This window comes from Papilio machaon, chromosome Z (genome assembly GCF_912999745.1).
Source record: "Papilio machaon chromosome Z, ilPapMach1.1, whole genome shotgun sequence".
Classification (NCBI taxonomy): domain Eukaryota; kingdom Metazoa; phylum Arthropoda; class Insecta; order Lepidoptera; family Papilionidae; genus Papilio; species Papilio machaon.
In genome coordinates this window covers 1,560,143-1,579,163 of record NC_060016.1, presented here as the reverse complement: position 1 = coordinate 1,579,163, position 19,021 = coordinate 1,560,143, and the positions used below count along the sequence as shown (strand labels likewise).

Sequence of the window (19,021 nt, the reverse complement as noted above, 5' to 3'; positions counted from 1 at the left end):
CTTTGTATCACCGATAGTGATTTCCTTTAAATTACCAAGCAAAAACGTCGCTTGAATACATCCCTTGTAAATTATCTTTAATTTCAATGTTAAGTTATAGCCCCACATACAACCAAATCCTAACATTACTTACCTCTGTTACAACAATTTTCGGCATTATTCTGAAACCACAAATCACGTCATAACATTTGAAATGATTTGGGTGTGACTAATTCTATCACCGTTAACTGATGAGGTTTGCACTGACCGCAATACATGGCCTTTGGTCATTTTCTAATTCCACTTAGTTACCTATTAAGATATTTTAAATGGCGACCGGTTGGCCATTTAACAAATCTGAATATTTTCCGTCTACAGCGTTATACATGTGTCCTATCGGATAAAGACATTTTTGCACGTATGACACGAGAATAATATGTTTGTACTCGTATGTCTGTTCCATAAATTTCTGTAACCAAAATTGAACGATGCTAGATTGTTGTGTCAATCAAGACGTATCCTTGCTTTCAAGAAGTTTCTTCTTTAGGTAAAAACGACACGTAAATAGTAGAGCGCAGCGTGACAGTATTTAAGCTCATGCAAAAAAACATACATGTGTTGTGTTCTATATTTGATTCAATATAATGACAATGTTGACAGCCCTGAGGGATTTACTTGTTTGTTTTATTCTGTAATTGCACAGTTCATGTCAATTGACTATTTTTTATGTCAATAGGTCGAGTGTTTGGAATAACAGATCGGTAAAGATAACAACAGTCATTATTGTGTTTAAGTTGGAATTATTTTTATATATAGCTATTTCTAAAGCTATTTCCCTCACGCTCTCAATCTAACGACTGAATAATTATTTCAAATTTATTATTTTCAATAATTTATCGTTACGTCATAAAAATAACTAAATTAATATTGGGTTTTCTGATCATCTCATGTTCCAATCACATTTTCATATGTGTTATTGAAAACGTTTGTTCACATTCGAACTCCAGTCGAATGCTATAAAATGTCTGTAACGTTGAAGCGGACAATTTTTAAATAAAATGCTTTCAATATTTTAGTACTCTACTAACAATGTCTTTTGTTGGTTATTGCAAAGTTTTCAGACGTACCCTTTACTTAGCTAATTCGTTATAAAAGAACAAAGAACTAAAGAATATGTTTCTATTGAAATTTGGAACTTGTAATTTCATTGAAACACTGGTAACGCCGTAATTTTAAACAATATAAGATCCTTAAAACATTTGAGATCTATTTCACTTGATATATTTTCCTTGTCGAAAAATAACTTCGTATCCAAATTTTATATGTAGGTTAATTTAAGTTAAATTTCCGTCTTTGTTACAAAGAGATATGAAAACTTGAAGCTGAAAGATTTTATTGCATAATTCTGCGGTTAAAATGCAAATATTTAACCATTTTTCCGTAATTTATATATTATTGCAAAAGTTCTAGAAGAACGATGTTAATTAATCGTTTCTTATTTCAGAAATAATGTAGTAATTTAAAAAAAAAAACTTAAAAAAGATGTCCTGAATGAAATGAAGCCTATTATTTGTGTTGTATTTCAAAATCTATTATTCATGCCTTGTACAAATACGACAATGTAACCTGTAATCAGGCTAATAATAGAGACAGGAATAATACGAGCAAGATAATTTGTACTTTGTATACTATACAACATAACGTAAGTTTTATATATTTTGCGAAATAGGAATTGTCCAAGCTTATATAAAAGAATAAATAATGTAGAAACAAGTCATAGTATCGATGTAACGGTGTACTTCTGCTCGAACGCCAGAGATTAACTTCCACTAAACCGGTCACTCGTGTGCACTCTCAATAGGGTCTACGAGGCTTATCTACAATCGTAGCATGCACCGCCAATCAGCTGTGCTACGTTGCTACGGATGATAATATGTATTATTCAGCACGGACACTACACTCTGTATTCTTACAGTGGACTAGGACTGCAGTGACACTTTTATTGATAAATATTTCCGTCCATTTCAATGTCTTTCACTAAATAGAGACTACAATATGTGTTAACTTAAATAGGTATTTCCTATTGTTATTTTAAATCTCGGAATTAGTAAAACTTTAATGATACATTATTATAAACTTGCTTTTACCCGCGACTCCGACGTTTAACGCGAGACCATTATGTAAGCGCCTACGCGTTTTACTTTCAAAGTATACATAGGTAAGTGTAGTATAAGGTAAAATATATTTTTTTTTATTTAATATGAGTTGTGACTGAAACACATGATAGTGTAATATGAGGTTTAATTTTAGTTGTATACATTTGACATGGCACTAATCAAACGAAACGCAATATACATATTCAGTTTTGCGTATAATTTTTGAACAACCTACATTTTGTACAAAAAATCATGTACAGATCAGCCACACACTTAACCATAAATACTGTTGTAGTAAAATGTAAAAAAAAGCAGCAAAGCGGCTGTGGTGCTATTTGTTTTAAAGTGACCTCTTTCAATAACTTTGTTTCTAATAAAGCAATTAGCTTCCGGCACTTAATTACCGGCACAATAAGTTGTGTTTATATCTATCTATATATATAAAAGAAAGTTGTGTTAGTTACACCATTTATAACTCAAGAATGGCTGAATCGATTTGACTGAAAATTGGTGTGCAGGTAGCTTAGAACCAGGAAAAGGACATAGGATAATTTTTACCCCGTTTTCTATTTTTTATTCCGCGCGGACGGAGTCGCGGGTAAAAGCTAGTCTTATATATATAAAAGAAAGTCGTGTTAGTTACACTATTTATAACTCAAGAACGGCTGAATCGATTTGACTGAAAATTGCAGGTAGCTTAGAACCAGGAAACGGACATAGGGTAACTATGTCCGTTTCCTGGTTCTAAGCTACCTGCAATTTTCAGTCAAATCGATTCAGCCGTTCTTGAGTTATAAATAGTGTAACTAACACGACTTTCTTTTATATATATAGATGAATTTAAAACTGCTTAATTCACATTCAAGCTAGCTACAAGTTTTAACGTTTGTTTAGTTTTTTATAGACGTGAAGCGGGCTTTAATTAGGTGTAACCTTTGAAGGTTCTGTAACTGTCAAACAGTGTCTATGAGCTACTGTCTAATTCGGTATCACGTATATCTGTTCTACGAGCATGCCTCTTCATTTGCGGATAAGTGTTCGGCGTTAAATACTTTTAAAACAGTCATCAATTACTAATACTTTTGTTCTTTATCTATAGATTCTGCCATTTATGGAGCCGCAGGAGATACTGGCTTGCCTGCTGGCGGCTATTGCGCATGACCTGGACCATCCGGGCGTAAACCAGACCTTCCTCATCGCCACCTCAAACTATTTGGCAAAGCTGTACAATGTAAGTGTTGATTTGTTATAGAGTAGAATTACATTGATATTTAATATTTTACATATTTGACCAGCCGTAATTTTAGTTTTTTTTTTATTTTATTTGCGTATTTTATTTAATTACATTTTTGAGCAAGTAATTGAACGCCTAAAGACTACAAATTGCCAGAGACTTGTTGATTTTAATATTAACAAATATAAAGTACTTGTGTTACTAGTTTCTACTTAAATTGAATATTAGTTAACATTTTGATACAGGCAAATGAAATCGCTTGTCACTACTAATATATACAAAGTCGACTGTTTAATCCATGTGCATTACTGGCACTGTTTGTGCACTCGTGTTAATTGTACATTAATTATTACACAATATGTACGTGGTATTTACGGTAAGTTGTGTTACTGGTATTGTGGATTATCACTGTTGACATACTTGCATAATATACTGTCATCTCTTTTCATTTCTTTTGACAAAACAGGCACAGAACGCGTTGCTTTCTAAATCCCATACCGTGAGGATTAGCGCATGATGGCTAAGTTACTTAATACCTACTGTATTAACTAATTGCTACAATATATTTATATTGACTTCGATATAGAATTTAATATGCAGTGCTAAGGAATGTGACAATTAAACTAATCTCGAATTAAGTGTTAATCATTTTGATATGTCATGAATGTTAATTAGTTTGTTATTTAAGTATATTAATTCCTATGCTTTAAGTAGGACATAGGGAGACGTTCAAAAGTTACTACTTCTGCCAGAATAGATAAAATTTAAACATCGGTTTCTTTTAAAATACTAAGTTCTTTACATAGAAGCGATCTCTGTACTCGAAGAACGTAAGAATCAGGAATGTAGAAATACCTCTGACACCAACTTAGATGATTTGTTTATGATGTGTAATGCTGTTCTCAGTTATGTATGTACCTTACGTATTACTTACGATTGTAAAGATTTAGAAGTCATCCGTTTTGTCTTCCTTAGATTGTAGTCGTGGTGTTGGGATAGTGTTGGTTTAAACCCCAACAACTATAGTGCTACCTTACAAATATTTCAGTAAATAATAAATACATAAAAAATGCAACTGAAGTTCCTCTCGTATTGCGGATATCCATGTGCATCGATGATCGCTTCATTTATCCCACTGCTCTTTTGCCCCATTCCTTTCATAATAATGTGTGTATGTGTGTGTAATAATAAATGTGGAAACTAAACTACATCAAATGATAACAGTAGGATTGTTGCTATGCTCGCAGAAGTCTTGTTACATAGCATTAAACTACGAGCTATGAGTGGGTTAATTTTTCAAGTTGACTGGCTGTTTTAATTGGCATCATCTAACTCTGCTGCGTTGAACTTGTTGTGAACAACGCACTGTATCATGATTAGTATTATGCTCTTCAATTTTTTTCTTTATTACGTGTTTTATATCAGATTTTTAACATATAAATGAAAATGTCTATTTGTAATACAATAGTTTCAGTTAAGTAATAATTTTCATTACTTAAATAGTATGTAGTTTGATAGTTAAGATTTTGTAAAGAGTAAAAAAAGAAAACAAAAATATATAGATGATTTTTTTTGAAAAAGTATGCCATCTTTATGTATAAAGTTAGCTACTCTGTAGTTACTCTTTAGAGTCATACATAGCTTAGTTACGCAGAATTGTGTTTTATAACGACGGATTTTAAAACTACTTGTAGTTATTTTCGGTCACAAAAAGTGACATGTTTCGCTCATTCAACGTTAATTGACATGTGCGCTAAAACAACGAACTCATGAATGACAACTTGAAACACAGTAAAACATGCATTTACCGTTAGTTTTCATTGCCTAATTAATTGTACAACAACGTATTGTCATCCCTTGTATTTTATTACAAAATAATAGAGGCAACTGGAGGTTTTTTACGGATCTTGCTACAGTGGAAACCTTCACTTAAAACAGCGAGAGTAAGAAATAAGTTAAGTGGCCATTTCAAATGACTAGTTGTTTGACAATGTGAATTCAATAAAGTAGTTATTCTGTTATTCATTAGTAACTTTTCCGTAAGATATAGTTTGACAAAATATTTCGTATTACAAACTCTACTACTTCCGGAAAAGGTATACTATTTCAGTAAATTGCTGCAAAACTACTGAAAGCAGAGATTAATATTGAATTAGTTTAATATATTCAATTAAAAATAGACTACCAGTATGACACTCAGGGGTGGCATATGAATCGAATAACTCGTAAAAATCGCTTGGGTTGATTAAAAACAACATACATACAAACTTACATTCATAAAAATAACCTTGAGTCAGAGGGGTAATGACTTTTTTTAATAATAAAAACATTTTGTGCTAAAGCTTCTATAGTCTATTTTAGTAAATATGAAACTATGTTTAAGTTCTCTTACTCAAAAAGATACTGTGAAAATATTCAAGCAACAATGAAGTGTTCTGTTTTGTCCAAATTTCTCAATCGAGTTACAAAAGGCTACCCCGAAACGCTTTTCATACGTACTCAAGCGAAAACCCTTAACCCGCTGTTATAAATAATATCCCAACCTTTTTGTTTCATATATTCCACATTTACTTTATATATTGGCCGTAATCGATATAGTATTTCAACTTCATTTGTCAAAGGTACTTCGAAGTGTACTTAAGGTTAAGTACATCATAGAGTTAGAAGGTTAATTTACTCTTAGAAATCATACACCAAATCAGTAAATTAAATAAATTTCTTGTTAATTGCTTGAATTATACTAAAACATACGAATCCTCAGGTCGGTTGTAATGCGACCGGACCTTCAAAATTAAGTTCAGATTTGCCAGTCATTTCCAATCGCACTCTCAGAGATAGCAAGCTTCACCATTGACGGATTACGTCACGGAGGACATTACCATCATCATCATCTATTGTTTGAACATTTCTCACGAATTTTTAAGTTTATCCCTTTGTGTCTTCCAATAACAAGAAATTCCTTTTTGACCCCTTCGAAATGAACTATAAATATCTTATTTTAAATATCTCTTCAAGAAAAGTAAGAACATTCCGATAAGAAGAGGTGTAAAGGAACACCCGGATGGAACGAAGTTCCTTTCAATTAATTAGTGAAGGAACCAATGTTTATTCTATGATAATAAAAAACTTAAGTCTTCACAAGAAGTACATTTTATTTCTATGAATTTTCGTTATATATTGTCACGTCGTTGCCATGGTGATATAGCAAAAAGTGTCGTGACAACTTTTCGTAAGAATTTTTTCCGTCTAGCCCCCTTTCACAACGCGCGATAAGGAACTTCGTTCCAAAAACATTTTAGTTTCCAACAGTTTTATCGCCTTAGGGACGTATTAGACTTAACTATTTTAAAGAGTGAACTTTATTTCGATTAGTATTCATATCCATCCATCCTGTCCTATCCAAATCCATTCGTACAAACGTCACTGTGACAAAGGCGTACTTTAATAAACTTCATCCATTTTCATATACCTGATGGTGTATTTCCATTGTCGACACACTTGTTTAAAAACATATTGTCATCCCAGTCTCTTTAAAAATACACAAAAATATGTTAAAACAAAGGTCATTGCAGTTGAATTTTACGTTAAAGCAATAGCTATCCAACGCCCGCTACTTTGCAGTCCATTGATTAAGGAATATCGTGACTAAGTAATAACAAAGTTACATTGAAACATTTGCAAAGTTTGATATGTTCCGGGAGTGCACTCTCAGACAATTAGCGTAACTAAGATAGAGTTGTAGGAGACACGAGCCTTTCTAACTTTATTTAAATCCTACCTTTCCAAGAATTGCACTTTAATTGAAATAGTTGTTTTGAGACAATGAGATTTTTTTAGTTTTTTTAAGAAATACGTAGTCACTTTTTTTTTCAATTGTTATTTCTGAGATCACAGTTTGTTATGGTATAGACAAGTTACACTGTCATCCTTCATGTTTAGAACACGTCGGTGCTTGAGAACCATCACTGGCGGTCGGCGACGAGCTGCCTGATAGAGAGCGGCGTGATGGAGAGCCTGCGCGACATCTGGTCCAGTCTGCAGGACCAGATCTCGGCGCTCATCCTCGCCACCGATATCACTCGGCAGCAGGAATACCTCAGCCACTTCAAGGTAAGAAGATTACGACTTACAATTCACATGTACCTACAAGTGATTACCGCATTCACTAGTTTCTTTGCTTTGAGTATGAAGATGAGAAATCTTCACTAAAAAATACTAAATTAAGTATTAAATGGCCATCTAGCGGAGATTGGTAAACATTATGGCAACTCGCCAGTAACCTCGTATTCTACATGCGTATTTAAAAACATACCTTAATTTTTTTATAAAAAATTTAACACTTTCTTGTGCACGAAGCAGTATATAATAACAAAAAACGACTAAATCACATTGACATTCATTAAGAAGTTTTCCTTAAAAGAATATTTTTAGTTCTCAAAATTTAGCAGACGAAACTATTATTGTAAAACTAGTAATGATGTGAATTGAAAACATATCTTTACATTTACTGTAGACTTATAATAAAACTTTTACTCGCTAACACTAGTACGATATTATATGGAAAAAAAAAATTATGTTTAAGTTCAAAGACTGTCAAGAGTCTCTAATAAATAATACAAAAGGTTACACTTATGAATGCTTGTTATGAATGGGTGATATTAATTACCATTATTACTTGTCTTTAGGTCAATATTACTTTATATACTGCTAGTTAAAGTTAACAGTTACGTGTTAAAATAATTAAGTACACTGTTATCTAAAGGCATGTCTAGATTTGAACGTAAATTTTTTACCGTAACGTCACGACCTCGCATCCCAAAATAATCTGTTATTTTGGTCCCGATCCCGTAATAACGGGTTGTAGTGTCAACTGCGCGTTATATTTAAACTAGCGTTCCACTATTTTACGGATGCGTACCGCTTTTAAATTAACGAATTAGCACACTGTTAAAAAACCGAAATAGAAGCGAAGCAAAATTTAAACTTTGATTAAATTAATGGCAGTAGATCTTCATTTTTTTCAATCGTCATTTGTTTTTATACGAACCATCATTTTAGTACACACAAAATTAAGTAAATGAACATTGTGATACAACTACAAGTGGTATAATTGATTGTTAAATAAAAAGTAAAACTGTATTAATAGCAGTCTGCATCTTATTTAATAGTATTTCAATTTAGTTAAACGTTTTAGTGAAAGCAATTTAAATTATCGAGCACCTTTCGTGCTGCATCGATGGATTTAGCCATAGAGTAGTTTTAATTACATACGTTGGCGCAAAATAGATTCTGCACTCACTCAATTTCAATAACCCCGAGAATATTACATTTCAAAATAACGATGTAAAATAGCATCTTAGAACTATTTATCAATTCCTATTTCGTTTGATATATTTGAGTTTTTATTAACTTATAATTGTGTTTTAATTAGTACTTTTAATGAATTTTAATAAGCAAAAATTTTTTTTCACCTCTTTAAGATTTAAGCACTACGTACATTTGATGATTTAAAAGTTTTTTCACATTATAAATCTTGATTTTTATCATTTTTAAGATACAATATACTTGAGGACAAAAGTCACGTCAATCAATTCAACGTGGGTATGGAAATTAATTCTGTGACTGTATAATCCAAAACATCACTTATTATTTTTCCATTCTACAATCATAATAACATTTTCTATCAGAACAACAAGTTCGCAGTAAAAGATTTTCTTGCAAACTAACTGTCAGCTTTATGTCCTGACACTGGTTTTTATTAGTCATTCCACTGCAGAATTTCTTCGTGAACATTGAAGACGCTGTTGCGGAAGAAAGTCGGGAAATTGAAAATAAATCTTACCGAAAAATCTATTTCTTAAACGATAACTTTCGCAACTTTAAATTAAATAAGATACATTCAAAAATGATAAACAAATATTTTCTAAGACTGATAAAAGTTTATTCTAACTTAAAATTAAGAATACGCCAAAAAGGTTTTTTACCTTTTTGGCGTATTTGCCGTATTTTTGGCGTAACTTTAAATACGAGTATACATCAATACGTAGAGAAAACTCTAAAATTATTATTAGTTCTTGTCGTAAATAATGAATTTACAATATTTCATGTTGAAGTTTTTAAATCTATGCTAGTTTAATAACATGCTGTTGACAGATTTTATGCCACAGTTAGTTACTGTGAGGTACGCAACGAAATTAAAATGCATATGGGAAAAATGTTCACTCACGCTGAAATAAATTCTACGTTCGACGTGCATGGTAATGTTTTTTGCTGTTGGCAGAATGATATAGATACTGTGTGTTATAAATATTTGGGTTCAAATCCAATTATCTGAAATAATACATCTTACTAATATTTTAAATGCGAATGTTTAGATGGATGGATAATTGGATGTTTGTTTAGAGGTATCTCCGGAACGGCTGACCGGATCTTGATGAAATTTGGCACAGATTTAGATTTAGAACACAGTATGGAAGAACACATAGGCTACTTATTAACTTTTTTTAATTCCGCGCGGTCGGAGTCGCGGGCGACAGCAAGTAATAATAAAACGTCAAAAAAATAAGAGAATGTACGCTGTCATAGCGTCATTCAACTGATGCCGACCGCTTTAAACTATGCTCCATGAATTCGTAATCCTTTTTTCTATATAATTTTTCTGATCGTGAATGGAAAAAGAATTAAATGACAATCTTAATAGATTGTCATTTAATTCTCACGCAGATAATTCTAACGCATCCAATCTGTCTAGCACCACCTCTACGGACTTTTATCTATCGATAAAACACAAAAGATTTATAACTATTAATTGACCGCTACACAAATTAACTATATGTGTAAATTTCATTGTGCTAATAAGGTATAACTTGCTATTACATTTCATAACATGGTCATTAAAGATCATGTTTTGGTCACCGTGTCAGTTAGAATCGAGTTTGCTCGTGCTTTAAGCCGCTTTACAAAGTTTATAATGATATCAGTGACACGAGCTGGTATACAGCTGGGAAGTAGTTCCCAAACTTTTACAGCCCCGTCACATACAATGACTTGTAACAAACTCAATCAAAGTAGCTGCAGTTGCTAAGTACTTGCTAAAGATGTTTACATATTCTATAAAAGCGCTAAACTACTTGCTTATAATAATAATTACATTTTAAAGAAATGTTAGATATATTGTCTACAAATAAACAAGAGCGTATCTGTTTTTACATTTTTATTTTTTTAATATTTAGTGATGAAAATGAAAATTAAAAAGAAAAGTGATTAAACAGAATATTGGTATTCAATTATTCAACATTATTAATATAAAGCAAAAAAAAATTAACGAGATTTCGCTTTAAAGAAACGTGTCAATATATACACATGAAAATAAATTAAAAGTTCACTTCTACGTAACTATTTATTTCTATTTCATATATATTTTCCAGTAAGTCGAAATTGTTTAATTATTGCTATTTGTTTGGATTATAAAATTGAAATTCCAGATAAAAGCAAAGCAATAAAACAGCTTTATATTCAAAGTTAAAACAGAAAATTGTAAATAGCTTTTTTGGTGATTAAACATGTTTTATTATAGTTTAATTAACACCACGTTTAAGTTGATCGACACTTTATTTTAAACTTGTATTAGTTAAAAATTACATCGACTTTCAACATCGAAGTCTCTACGTTCTTTTTAGAAATTTTTTATATTTAAAGTTTTATGTAACTTTAATCGAAACGTAAACTTTTGCGGCGTCGGTGAACGTCGATATGATGTGCTTTGCGATAAAATTTACTTATCTGAAAGTATTTTTTTCTTTCCACCTTTTTCATTTCAACTTCAACTAAGTATTTCTTTTTTTTAATCAAGAAATTTCCTTTAGTTAAAAAGCATTTTTAAACATCGCTAAGATGACTACCGATAGGTATGAATGTTTGTTAAACGACAGTCACTTTCAAATCTACTCTTGTTATCTTGGTCCCTCCTCTAACTTCCTCTGTTAATAATCCCTCTAGGAAGGTAAATGTTATTTTTTTAATAGGAACCTAATTATCTTTAACTAATGTATTGGTTTAAAAACTCAATACTTTTGTAACAATATTTTATTTTAAATTAATTATGTATCTTCGTTTAATTAATTAATTATTTTAATGCCTCTTTCCAATGCGATGGCAAATACATTTAAAATAGGTAAAGTTATGCGAACGTACGAATGTAACTCATGCAATTGCATGTTATAAATTTCTATCGCGTATAATTAATGAAATTTATATTGTATAAATATTTTCTTATAAATATTAAAATATTTAAACTGAATTAATAATAAATAAATAATTTGAAAATAAATCATAAATAGTGATGCAACGGATGTCTGTTTCCGTTTCCGCAAGTGCGGAAGTTCCGCACGCTTTTCAACATCCGTTTCTGCTTCTGTTTCCGCAACTTTTATAACGGAGATAAAACGGAACTTTACGACGGCTGAGAGATCCAAATGCGCGGCGCGAGACGCGCAGTCCGTGCGCGGCCTTTCGGCACTTATCGCATTTGTTTGTTTACGTACTTTTTCGTGAATTTAAGCGCGTAATATTTTATGCTGCTGTTTTAAACAATCAGTTTCTCTTGCTGGAGTTAACTGTCTCGTTGTTGTCCATATAAAATTTGACAACTGGCAAAATGTGACTATTTCATACTTACGAGTTATTAATAGTGATGCAACGGATGTCAGTTTCCGTTTCCGCAAGTGCGGAAGTTCCGCGTGCTTTTCAACATCCGTTTCTGCTTCTGTTTCCGCAACTTTTATAACGGAGATAAAACGGAACTTTACGACGGCTGAGATATCCAAATGCGCGGCGCGAGACGGGCAGTCCGTGCGCGGCCTTTCGGCACTTGTCGCATTTGTTTGTTTACGTACTATTTTGTGAATTTAAGCGCGTAATATTTTCTGCTGCTGTTTGAAACAATCAGTTTCTCTTGCTGGAGTAAACTGTCTAGTTGTTGTCCATATGAAATTTGACAACTGGCAAAATGTGAGTATTTCATACTTACGAGTTATTAAATGTACTTTTGAATAAGTGATAACCATGTAATATATCATCATTATATAGTTAGAAATATATTTGTCGTTTGTCAACACGAGGGGTTTGGCGAACTTTAATTTGTAAATAGTGTAATTTTGTTTCCTGAAAATAAATTAAAAAAAACGCGTTTTTTAACTTATTGCAGCGCAGTAAAAATACATACATTGAAGGCTAAAGGACACCGATATCCAATGCCTTAATAAATTAAAAACGAATACAAACTGTTTTTACCGAAACAAATATTTTTGTAAATATGTTTTTTATTATTATTTTTTACACTTCTGTTTCCGCATTCGTTTCCGTTTCCGTTTCTGCTAAAATTTATTTTTGACATCTGTTTCCGTTTCTGGTTCCGGTAAGACACTTCCGTTGCATCACTAGTTATTAAATGTACTTTTGAATAAGTGATAACCATGTAATATATCATCATCATTATTATCATCACCTCACTATACATCCCCAATGAGGGGCTCGGAGCCTACCCCAAATTAGGGGTGACTAGTCAACCACACAGGCCCAGAGCGGGTTGACTTCACACATATCATTGAATTTTTTCTCATATATGTGCAGGCAGCATCACTATGTTTTCCTTCACCGTAAGAACGTCGGATAAATGTATTGCATTTGAGTGCTAGGGATGGCAATGGTTTAGTTCACTAATATGTAGATATTTGTTCCACGATCGCATTTCTGTGTACTAATATGTTACAAGATTTTGACAAAGTCAAATTTTTCATCAAGTTCGAGAATATTTCGACATAGTGATTAGTCAAAACCAACTTTTATCTTCTTGGTTCAAGATCTTGTAACATTTCATACACACCCACCCATACACACACGTATACACACACACACACACATATACACAAAAATCACATATACACACACACACATACACACACATACAGGACATACATATATCAAAAAAATATACATACATAACATAAAGTTCAGACTTAGCTTCATGTGATACAAGATATTTGTATGTTTGCCTCCGTACGAACGTGGTACTAATCACTATAACACTGTAAGAATGAAACTAATACTCTTTTTCGTTAGTTGACAATATTGCCAGAGTGGCCACACAAAGCAACATAGACTCGCTTCAAACGCCGGCGGCTTACTGGCTACTACAAACTGAACGGGCCCCTCGCTCGGATCCGAGGGGGAGGCGCCGCTACTAATAGCTCTGCCCTCTCGGATCCGAGTGGTCATCAGTGAATGTATTAATAAAGAAATATATTTGTAAAATGGTTTTAATATTTAAAAGCCTCCGTTTGTCAGCACGTATTTTAACTTATTGCAGCACAGTAAAAATACATACATTGAAGGCTAAAGGACACCGATGTCCAATGCCTTAATAAATTAAAAACAAATACAAACTGTTTTTACCAAAAAAAAAAAATATTTGTAAATTTTTTTTTTTCAATATTATTTACACTTCTGTTTCCGCATCCGTTTCCGTTTCCGTTTCTGCTAAAATTTATTTTTGACATCTGTTTCCGTTTCTGGTTCCGCTAAGACACTTCCGTTGCATCACTAATCATAAAATTCCTAGTAATAATAAGAACCGTCCTTTATTATCTAATATATAAAATTCTCGTGTCACAGTTTTCGTTCCCATACTCCTCCGAAACGGCTTGACCGATTCTCATGAAATTTTGTGAGCATATTCAGTAGGTCTGAGAATCGGCCAACATCTATTTTTCATTTTTTTTTTTTAACTGCGCGCGGACGGAGTCGCGGGCGACAGCTAGTCTTATATATAAAATTCTCGTGTCACGGGGTTCGAACTTGAACTCCTCCGAAACGGCTCGACCGATTCTCATGAAATTTTGTGAGCATATTCAGAGGTCTGAGAATCGGCCAACATCTATTTTTCATACCCCCCCCCCCATTTTTTAACTGCGCGCGGACGGAGTCGCGGGCGACAGCTAGTAATAATATATTATTGAACAAAATTACACTAAATATGAAATAAATATTACAGAAAAATATTTTATATCGTTTGTAGTTGGAAATGAAAAGGATATTATATTTACTGAGAATAAGATTTTTTTTTTCCATCCTTAATAACATAGCCAAATATTACTTTCAGCTCAAATTTTATGTCAATTTCTTTTAAGGGATCTTTTTATGAAGCCTTGAGTTTTCCACGAAAAACGTCGCCTCACATTTAATATCTTCTTAAATCCAGCGAAACGCCAACGTGAATATAAATTATAATTCATCAAATATCACATAGATGGTATTAAATCGGTCTTTACGTATAACAAAATAAATAATTTGTCTGAATATTTCAACAAAACCCGATTGAGCCCTTCAGATGAATACAAATCGACACCTCATCTCTTTAAAATCTGTTATACAGTTTACGACATACGTAACAAAAATCCGATATACCTATTGTTATCTCTATTTTTCTGTAGGGATTGAAAGGGATAAATATGTTTTTGTATAGATGTCAATGGACATCCGAGATTATGTCACAACATACTAATTAGGTTTGTTGTGTTAAAAGTGTCGACATAACTCACTTATATCGGATAGAGTCACAGAGTACGTGCTTTTAAACCCTCTGGTCGCCCTTTGGTCGATATTTGAACCAAAAAATTATATTATTATTCCTTGTCCTTTCTTAAAAATAACTTTATTCAATTCTTATCCTCGTTAACTGTGTCTTACTTGTTTGTTCAATATTCAAAGTTTTCGTTTCACGTTTTAATATAATGATTCGTCGACCATGAAAATGTTGTGAACCTATCTGATCCGCGTCCAGCCTTTGTGATAGGATTATTGGAACGAAGTTCCTTATCGCGCGTTGTGAAAGGGGAAAAATGTACTTCTTGTGAAGACTTAAGTTTTTTATTCATAGAATAAACATTGGTTCCTTCACTAATTAATCGAAAGGAACTTCGTTCCATCCGGGTGTCCCTTGACACCTCTCAAGTTTTATAATTATGAGTAATAAAAATAAATTGGTAATTTATTATATGTGTATTCGTTGTTTGTTTCTAATAACTAATGAGAGAATTACAAAACTTTTCTTTAACGTCTATGTTATCATTTTTGTATTCTATTTGAGATTCTTTTATGAGTAACCTGAGTTTAATACTCTTTTATTCTCATTTCGTTGCAAAAATACGGTATCCAATTTTAACTTAACAATAGATGTGACCGGGTTAGAAGAATGTAAGAAATTATTGCAGGGAAACCAGACCTCCTTGGATGAGTCTTGTCTAAGCGTCCCTGGGTATTTGAAACACGGTCAGCTGGGAGCAAGCAACTCTTTTTAGGCCACTCCCGCGTCACGGTTACGTACCTACATCATATCTGTTCTCGCGCTTAACGAATATGCTATCAAAAGTTTACAATTATACTTCGACATGAAATGCACACTAAGTACGCGTCTGAATCATTTCCGTTGATTTCTCACCTTCCAACCCAATAATCGATCCTTAAATTCGATCTGAATTTTATCTCCGGATTCAAAAACCTAGCAGTGAGATCAAAAAGGTTTCCCGTTGGCTGATCGATCGGCCCTATGGTTTTTACCAATGGCCGATCGAATCCAAGCAATTAAACGGCCCAATGGCAATCACACTGTTTTAAAAATCAATTTATTTTCCCTGTCTTTACAAAGACAATGATATATGTGAATATACCTATTTTATACAAGTATTACTATAGTGGAAATTTACAGTTACAAGATTTTCAGCACGATGTACTCGTAGAAAGAGATGCAAAGTTATTCATGTATGCTATAAAACAGGCCATGGCGTTAGATGTGTCGAATGTGATCGATTATTGACAAGGATATTAGATTATACTGTTCTGTATGTTTATTTAGAATTTATGTGAAATCTTTAATGCAACTAGGACTTACGTAGGCTTACATTTGTAGCAAGGTACAGTTGAATGTACAGACGAGGACGTTTATTTCGTACCCTTCGATAAAATGTCATCTGAAGCTCACAACACAATGCACCTGAAAACTAATCATAGCAATAATTGCTAAATGATACCTCTCAGTGTATCATTTAGCATATCATAGCATAGCATAGCTTAGGGCTTTTTTATGATATAAGATCCTAAATGAGAAGCTAATTAATTTTGTTGATTGTATATGTTACAAAATGTAAAAAAAACTTACGTTTTAACTAAGTATAAAAATTTTAAACATTAAATAACATTTTAAAATATACTTTCATTTTTTACTAAACTGTCAATAATTGCTTACCCAATTAAAGGCTATGAATAATAATCGGTCTCCTAAGAGTAAAGTTCTGCGGTCACAAAAAAAAGTAACAACAGACAAATTGATAACCTCCTACTTTCTTGAAATCGGTAAAAAAATCTCTTTAAAATTTCTCACATCACCAAAGCGTTTCCACTTTGCGGCGAAAATTCACCACTTTAATATAAAACAAAAATAAATGAGAAACGAAATTAATTTTGTTGTTAAATTAACCAAAGTGCATTTACATCAAAACAGAACGCATCAACGTACGGCATACAATTTCCTGGCATCCAACGTGCGGAAACGTCAACCGATATATTTTAGTTTTGGCTACGAATTTCGAGTAACAATTCGCCAGGTCAGTTCGATCACGTAATAGAAAGGAATTTAAACAGAAATACCGTAGAGTAAATTTTAATACGCCAAAGGTTAACTTGTAGCGTTGGTTGCCACTTTTAAATTGGTTTTGTACAGTTTAAGTATAAAGAGTATTAATATATCATTAACTAGAAGGACTTCCGAATTCATTACCTAAGTATTGTGTATGCGTAGTAATAAAATGTCGTATGTTACAAATAAATATATTTCTCTAATTACAATATCTGGTACTACTTTCTACAACAACTAAAACATAATCATGCCCGAAACCGAGAGTGGTAGGTAAAAAAAAAAACAAGTGTCTTACTATCAATCCACAATTACCTCAGTCAAGTAGTTGTAAAAAAAATCTATAAATTCTAGACTCTTTAGATAACGTAATTCATATGAGATCTTGACCTACATTACATCTAGTTTTGCTAAACCCTTTCGATTATTCTCACACAGTCACCATACGATGACGTGTTCATAAACTATTAAACACATTGTTGCATATGCAAACATTAAAAGGCGTAATATTGACCAATCTATTTAAAACGCATGGACTTTTTCGCCGAGTATTCAAAAACATCGTTGTTATGAATCATCTTAAAAATTTTGTCTCCTATAAATTTAGATACCGGCACACACACACACACACACACACACACACGTGCATACTATATCGTGTATTTTATTAGTGTAAAAAGCAATGATATATATGGTCTCCATGTGTTATTATAAAGCTGGATAATGAAACTTTCAATGATTACTTGTGGATGATGATTATTGTAAGGAAATTAACGATTAAAAGCAAAATTTTGTACTCGAACAGCTGAGTTATGACTCGATAGTCATAATTCTTCTTTATTTAAATGCCACTGTTTGTTAAGATGATAAATTCGATCGCTACACCTTACTCACTCTTTTTTTTCTAATTCCAACACCTCTACTGTATATTATCTATCAAATATAAAGGTAAATACCATTACATATCTTTTAGTTTTCATTATTTTTTGTTCTATATGGTTACTATACATCAAAACAAATGGTCATAAACTGCTAGTGGGTCAAGTCGGACCGCCAAGTGACATTACAGATCAACATTGCTGTCTGCATAGTAAATAAAACATGTTAACTAATACTACACAAAAATATAATTTATATTTGTTTAATAAACTAATGCATACTAAAGTTCACATAGAATCATAGTCAAAATAAAGGTGCCTAGACTGTGAGACAAAAATTGACAACAAAAATCAATCGATAGATTGAAGACAATTAAGGCCTTTATCCTGCGGTGGGATTAATGCGGGCTTACTAAAAAGTATAAAAGGATTCTTGCCGTCGACTGTACAGGATGTCTTAATCAGGGACGTACTTCGAACCATACTTAAATGTACATATGGGTTATAAAAATAATTCCTACTAAGGTCAAGGAGATAAATTAATAATTATTTTTTGTAGGTAATAATTTTTACTAAAGGAATGTTCCAAATGTAAGCATTAGATCATTCAGCGAATTTACTCGAAGACATTCCTCTTTTGAAACATTTGTAAAATAAATTATACTTATCTGAACTTATATTTAGGTATTTGTGTTATATTGATTATCTTTCATTCCAGAAATGTGGTATTTTTAATTAAACACATTGGAACGTAAACGTATCATTATAATTAACAATTAAAATCAATTATTTTGACACCAAAATAATAATGTAAATTAATTGAAAAAGATAAAACTAATTAAATGCCTATCATTCATATTTAATATTCAACAAAGAAAATATCTTTGACATTTTGTATATAATATAATATACAACAGTAATAAATCATCAGAAGAATAACAAAAGCTCTAATCAACTTCGAGGTCTTAATTAAATATTATGTTAATAATCGTTGGTTTCCGAGACCTAAATCCTTGTTTAAAACATATCGTCATAACTGTCATTATCAACAACAGAGATAACAATATTTTTACATAAGGATTTTGGT

The 19,021-nt window shown here is 32.3% G+C and overlaps 1 protein-coding gene across 1 annotated transcript in view; it reads left to right on the top strand.

The window, feature by feature from the left end:
• LOC106715937 (calcium/calmodulin-dependent 3',5'-cyclic nucleotide phosphodiesterase 1C) overlaps nucleotides 1-19,021 on the top strand; it is an 88,605-nt gene that overhangs the window by 58,990 nt on the left and 10,594 nt on the right. Inside the window, exons 6-7 of the mRNA XM_045686187.1 lie at nucleotides 3,235-3,366; nucleotides 7,309-7,479. Coding sequence (XP_045542143.1) covers nucleotides 3,235-3,366; nucleotides 7,309-7,479 — 303 coding nt within the window. The remainder of the gene's footprint in view (nucleotides 1-3,234; nucleotides 3,367-7,308; nucleotides 7,480-19,021) is intronic.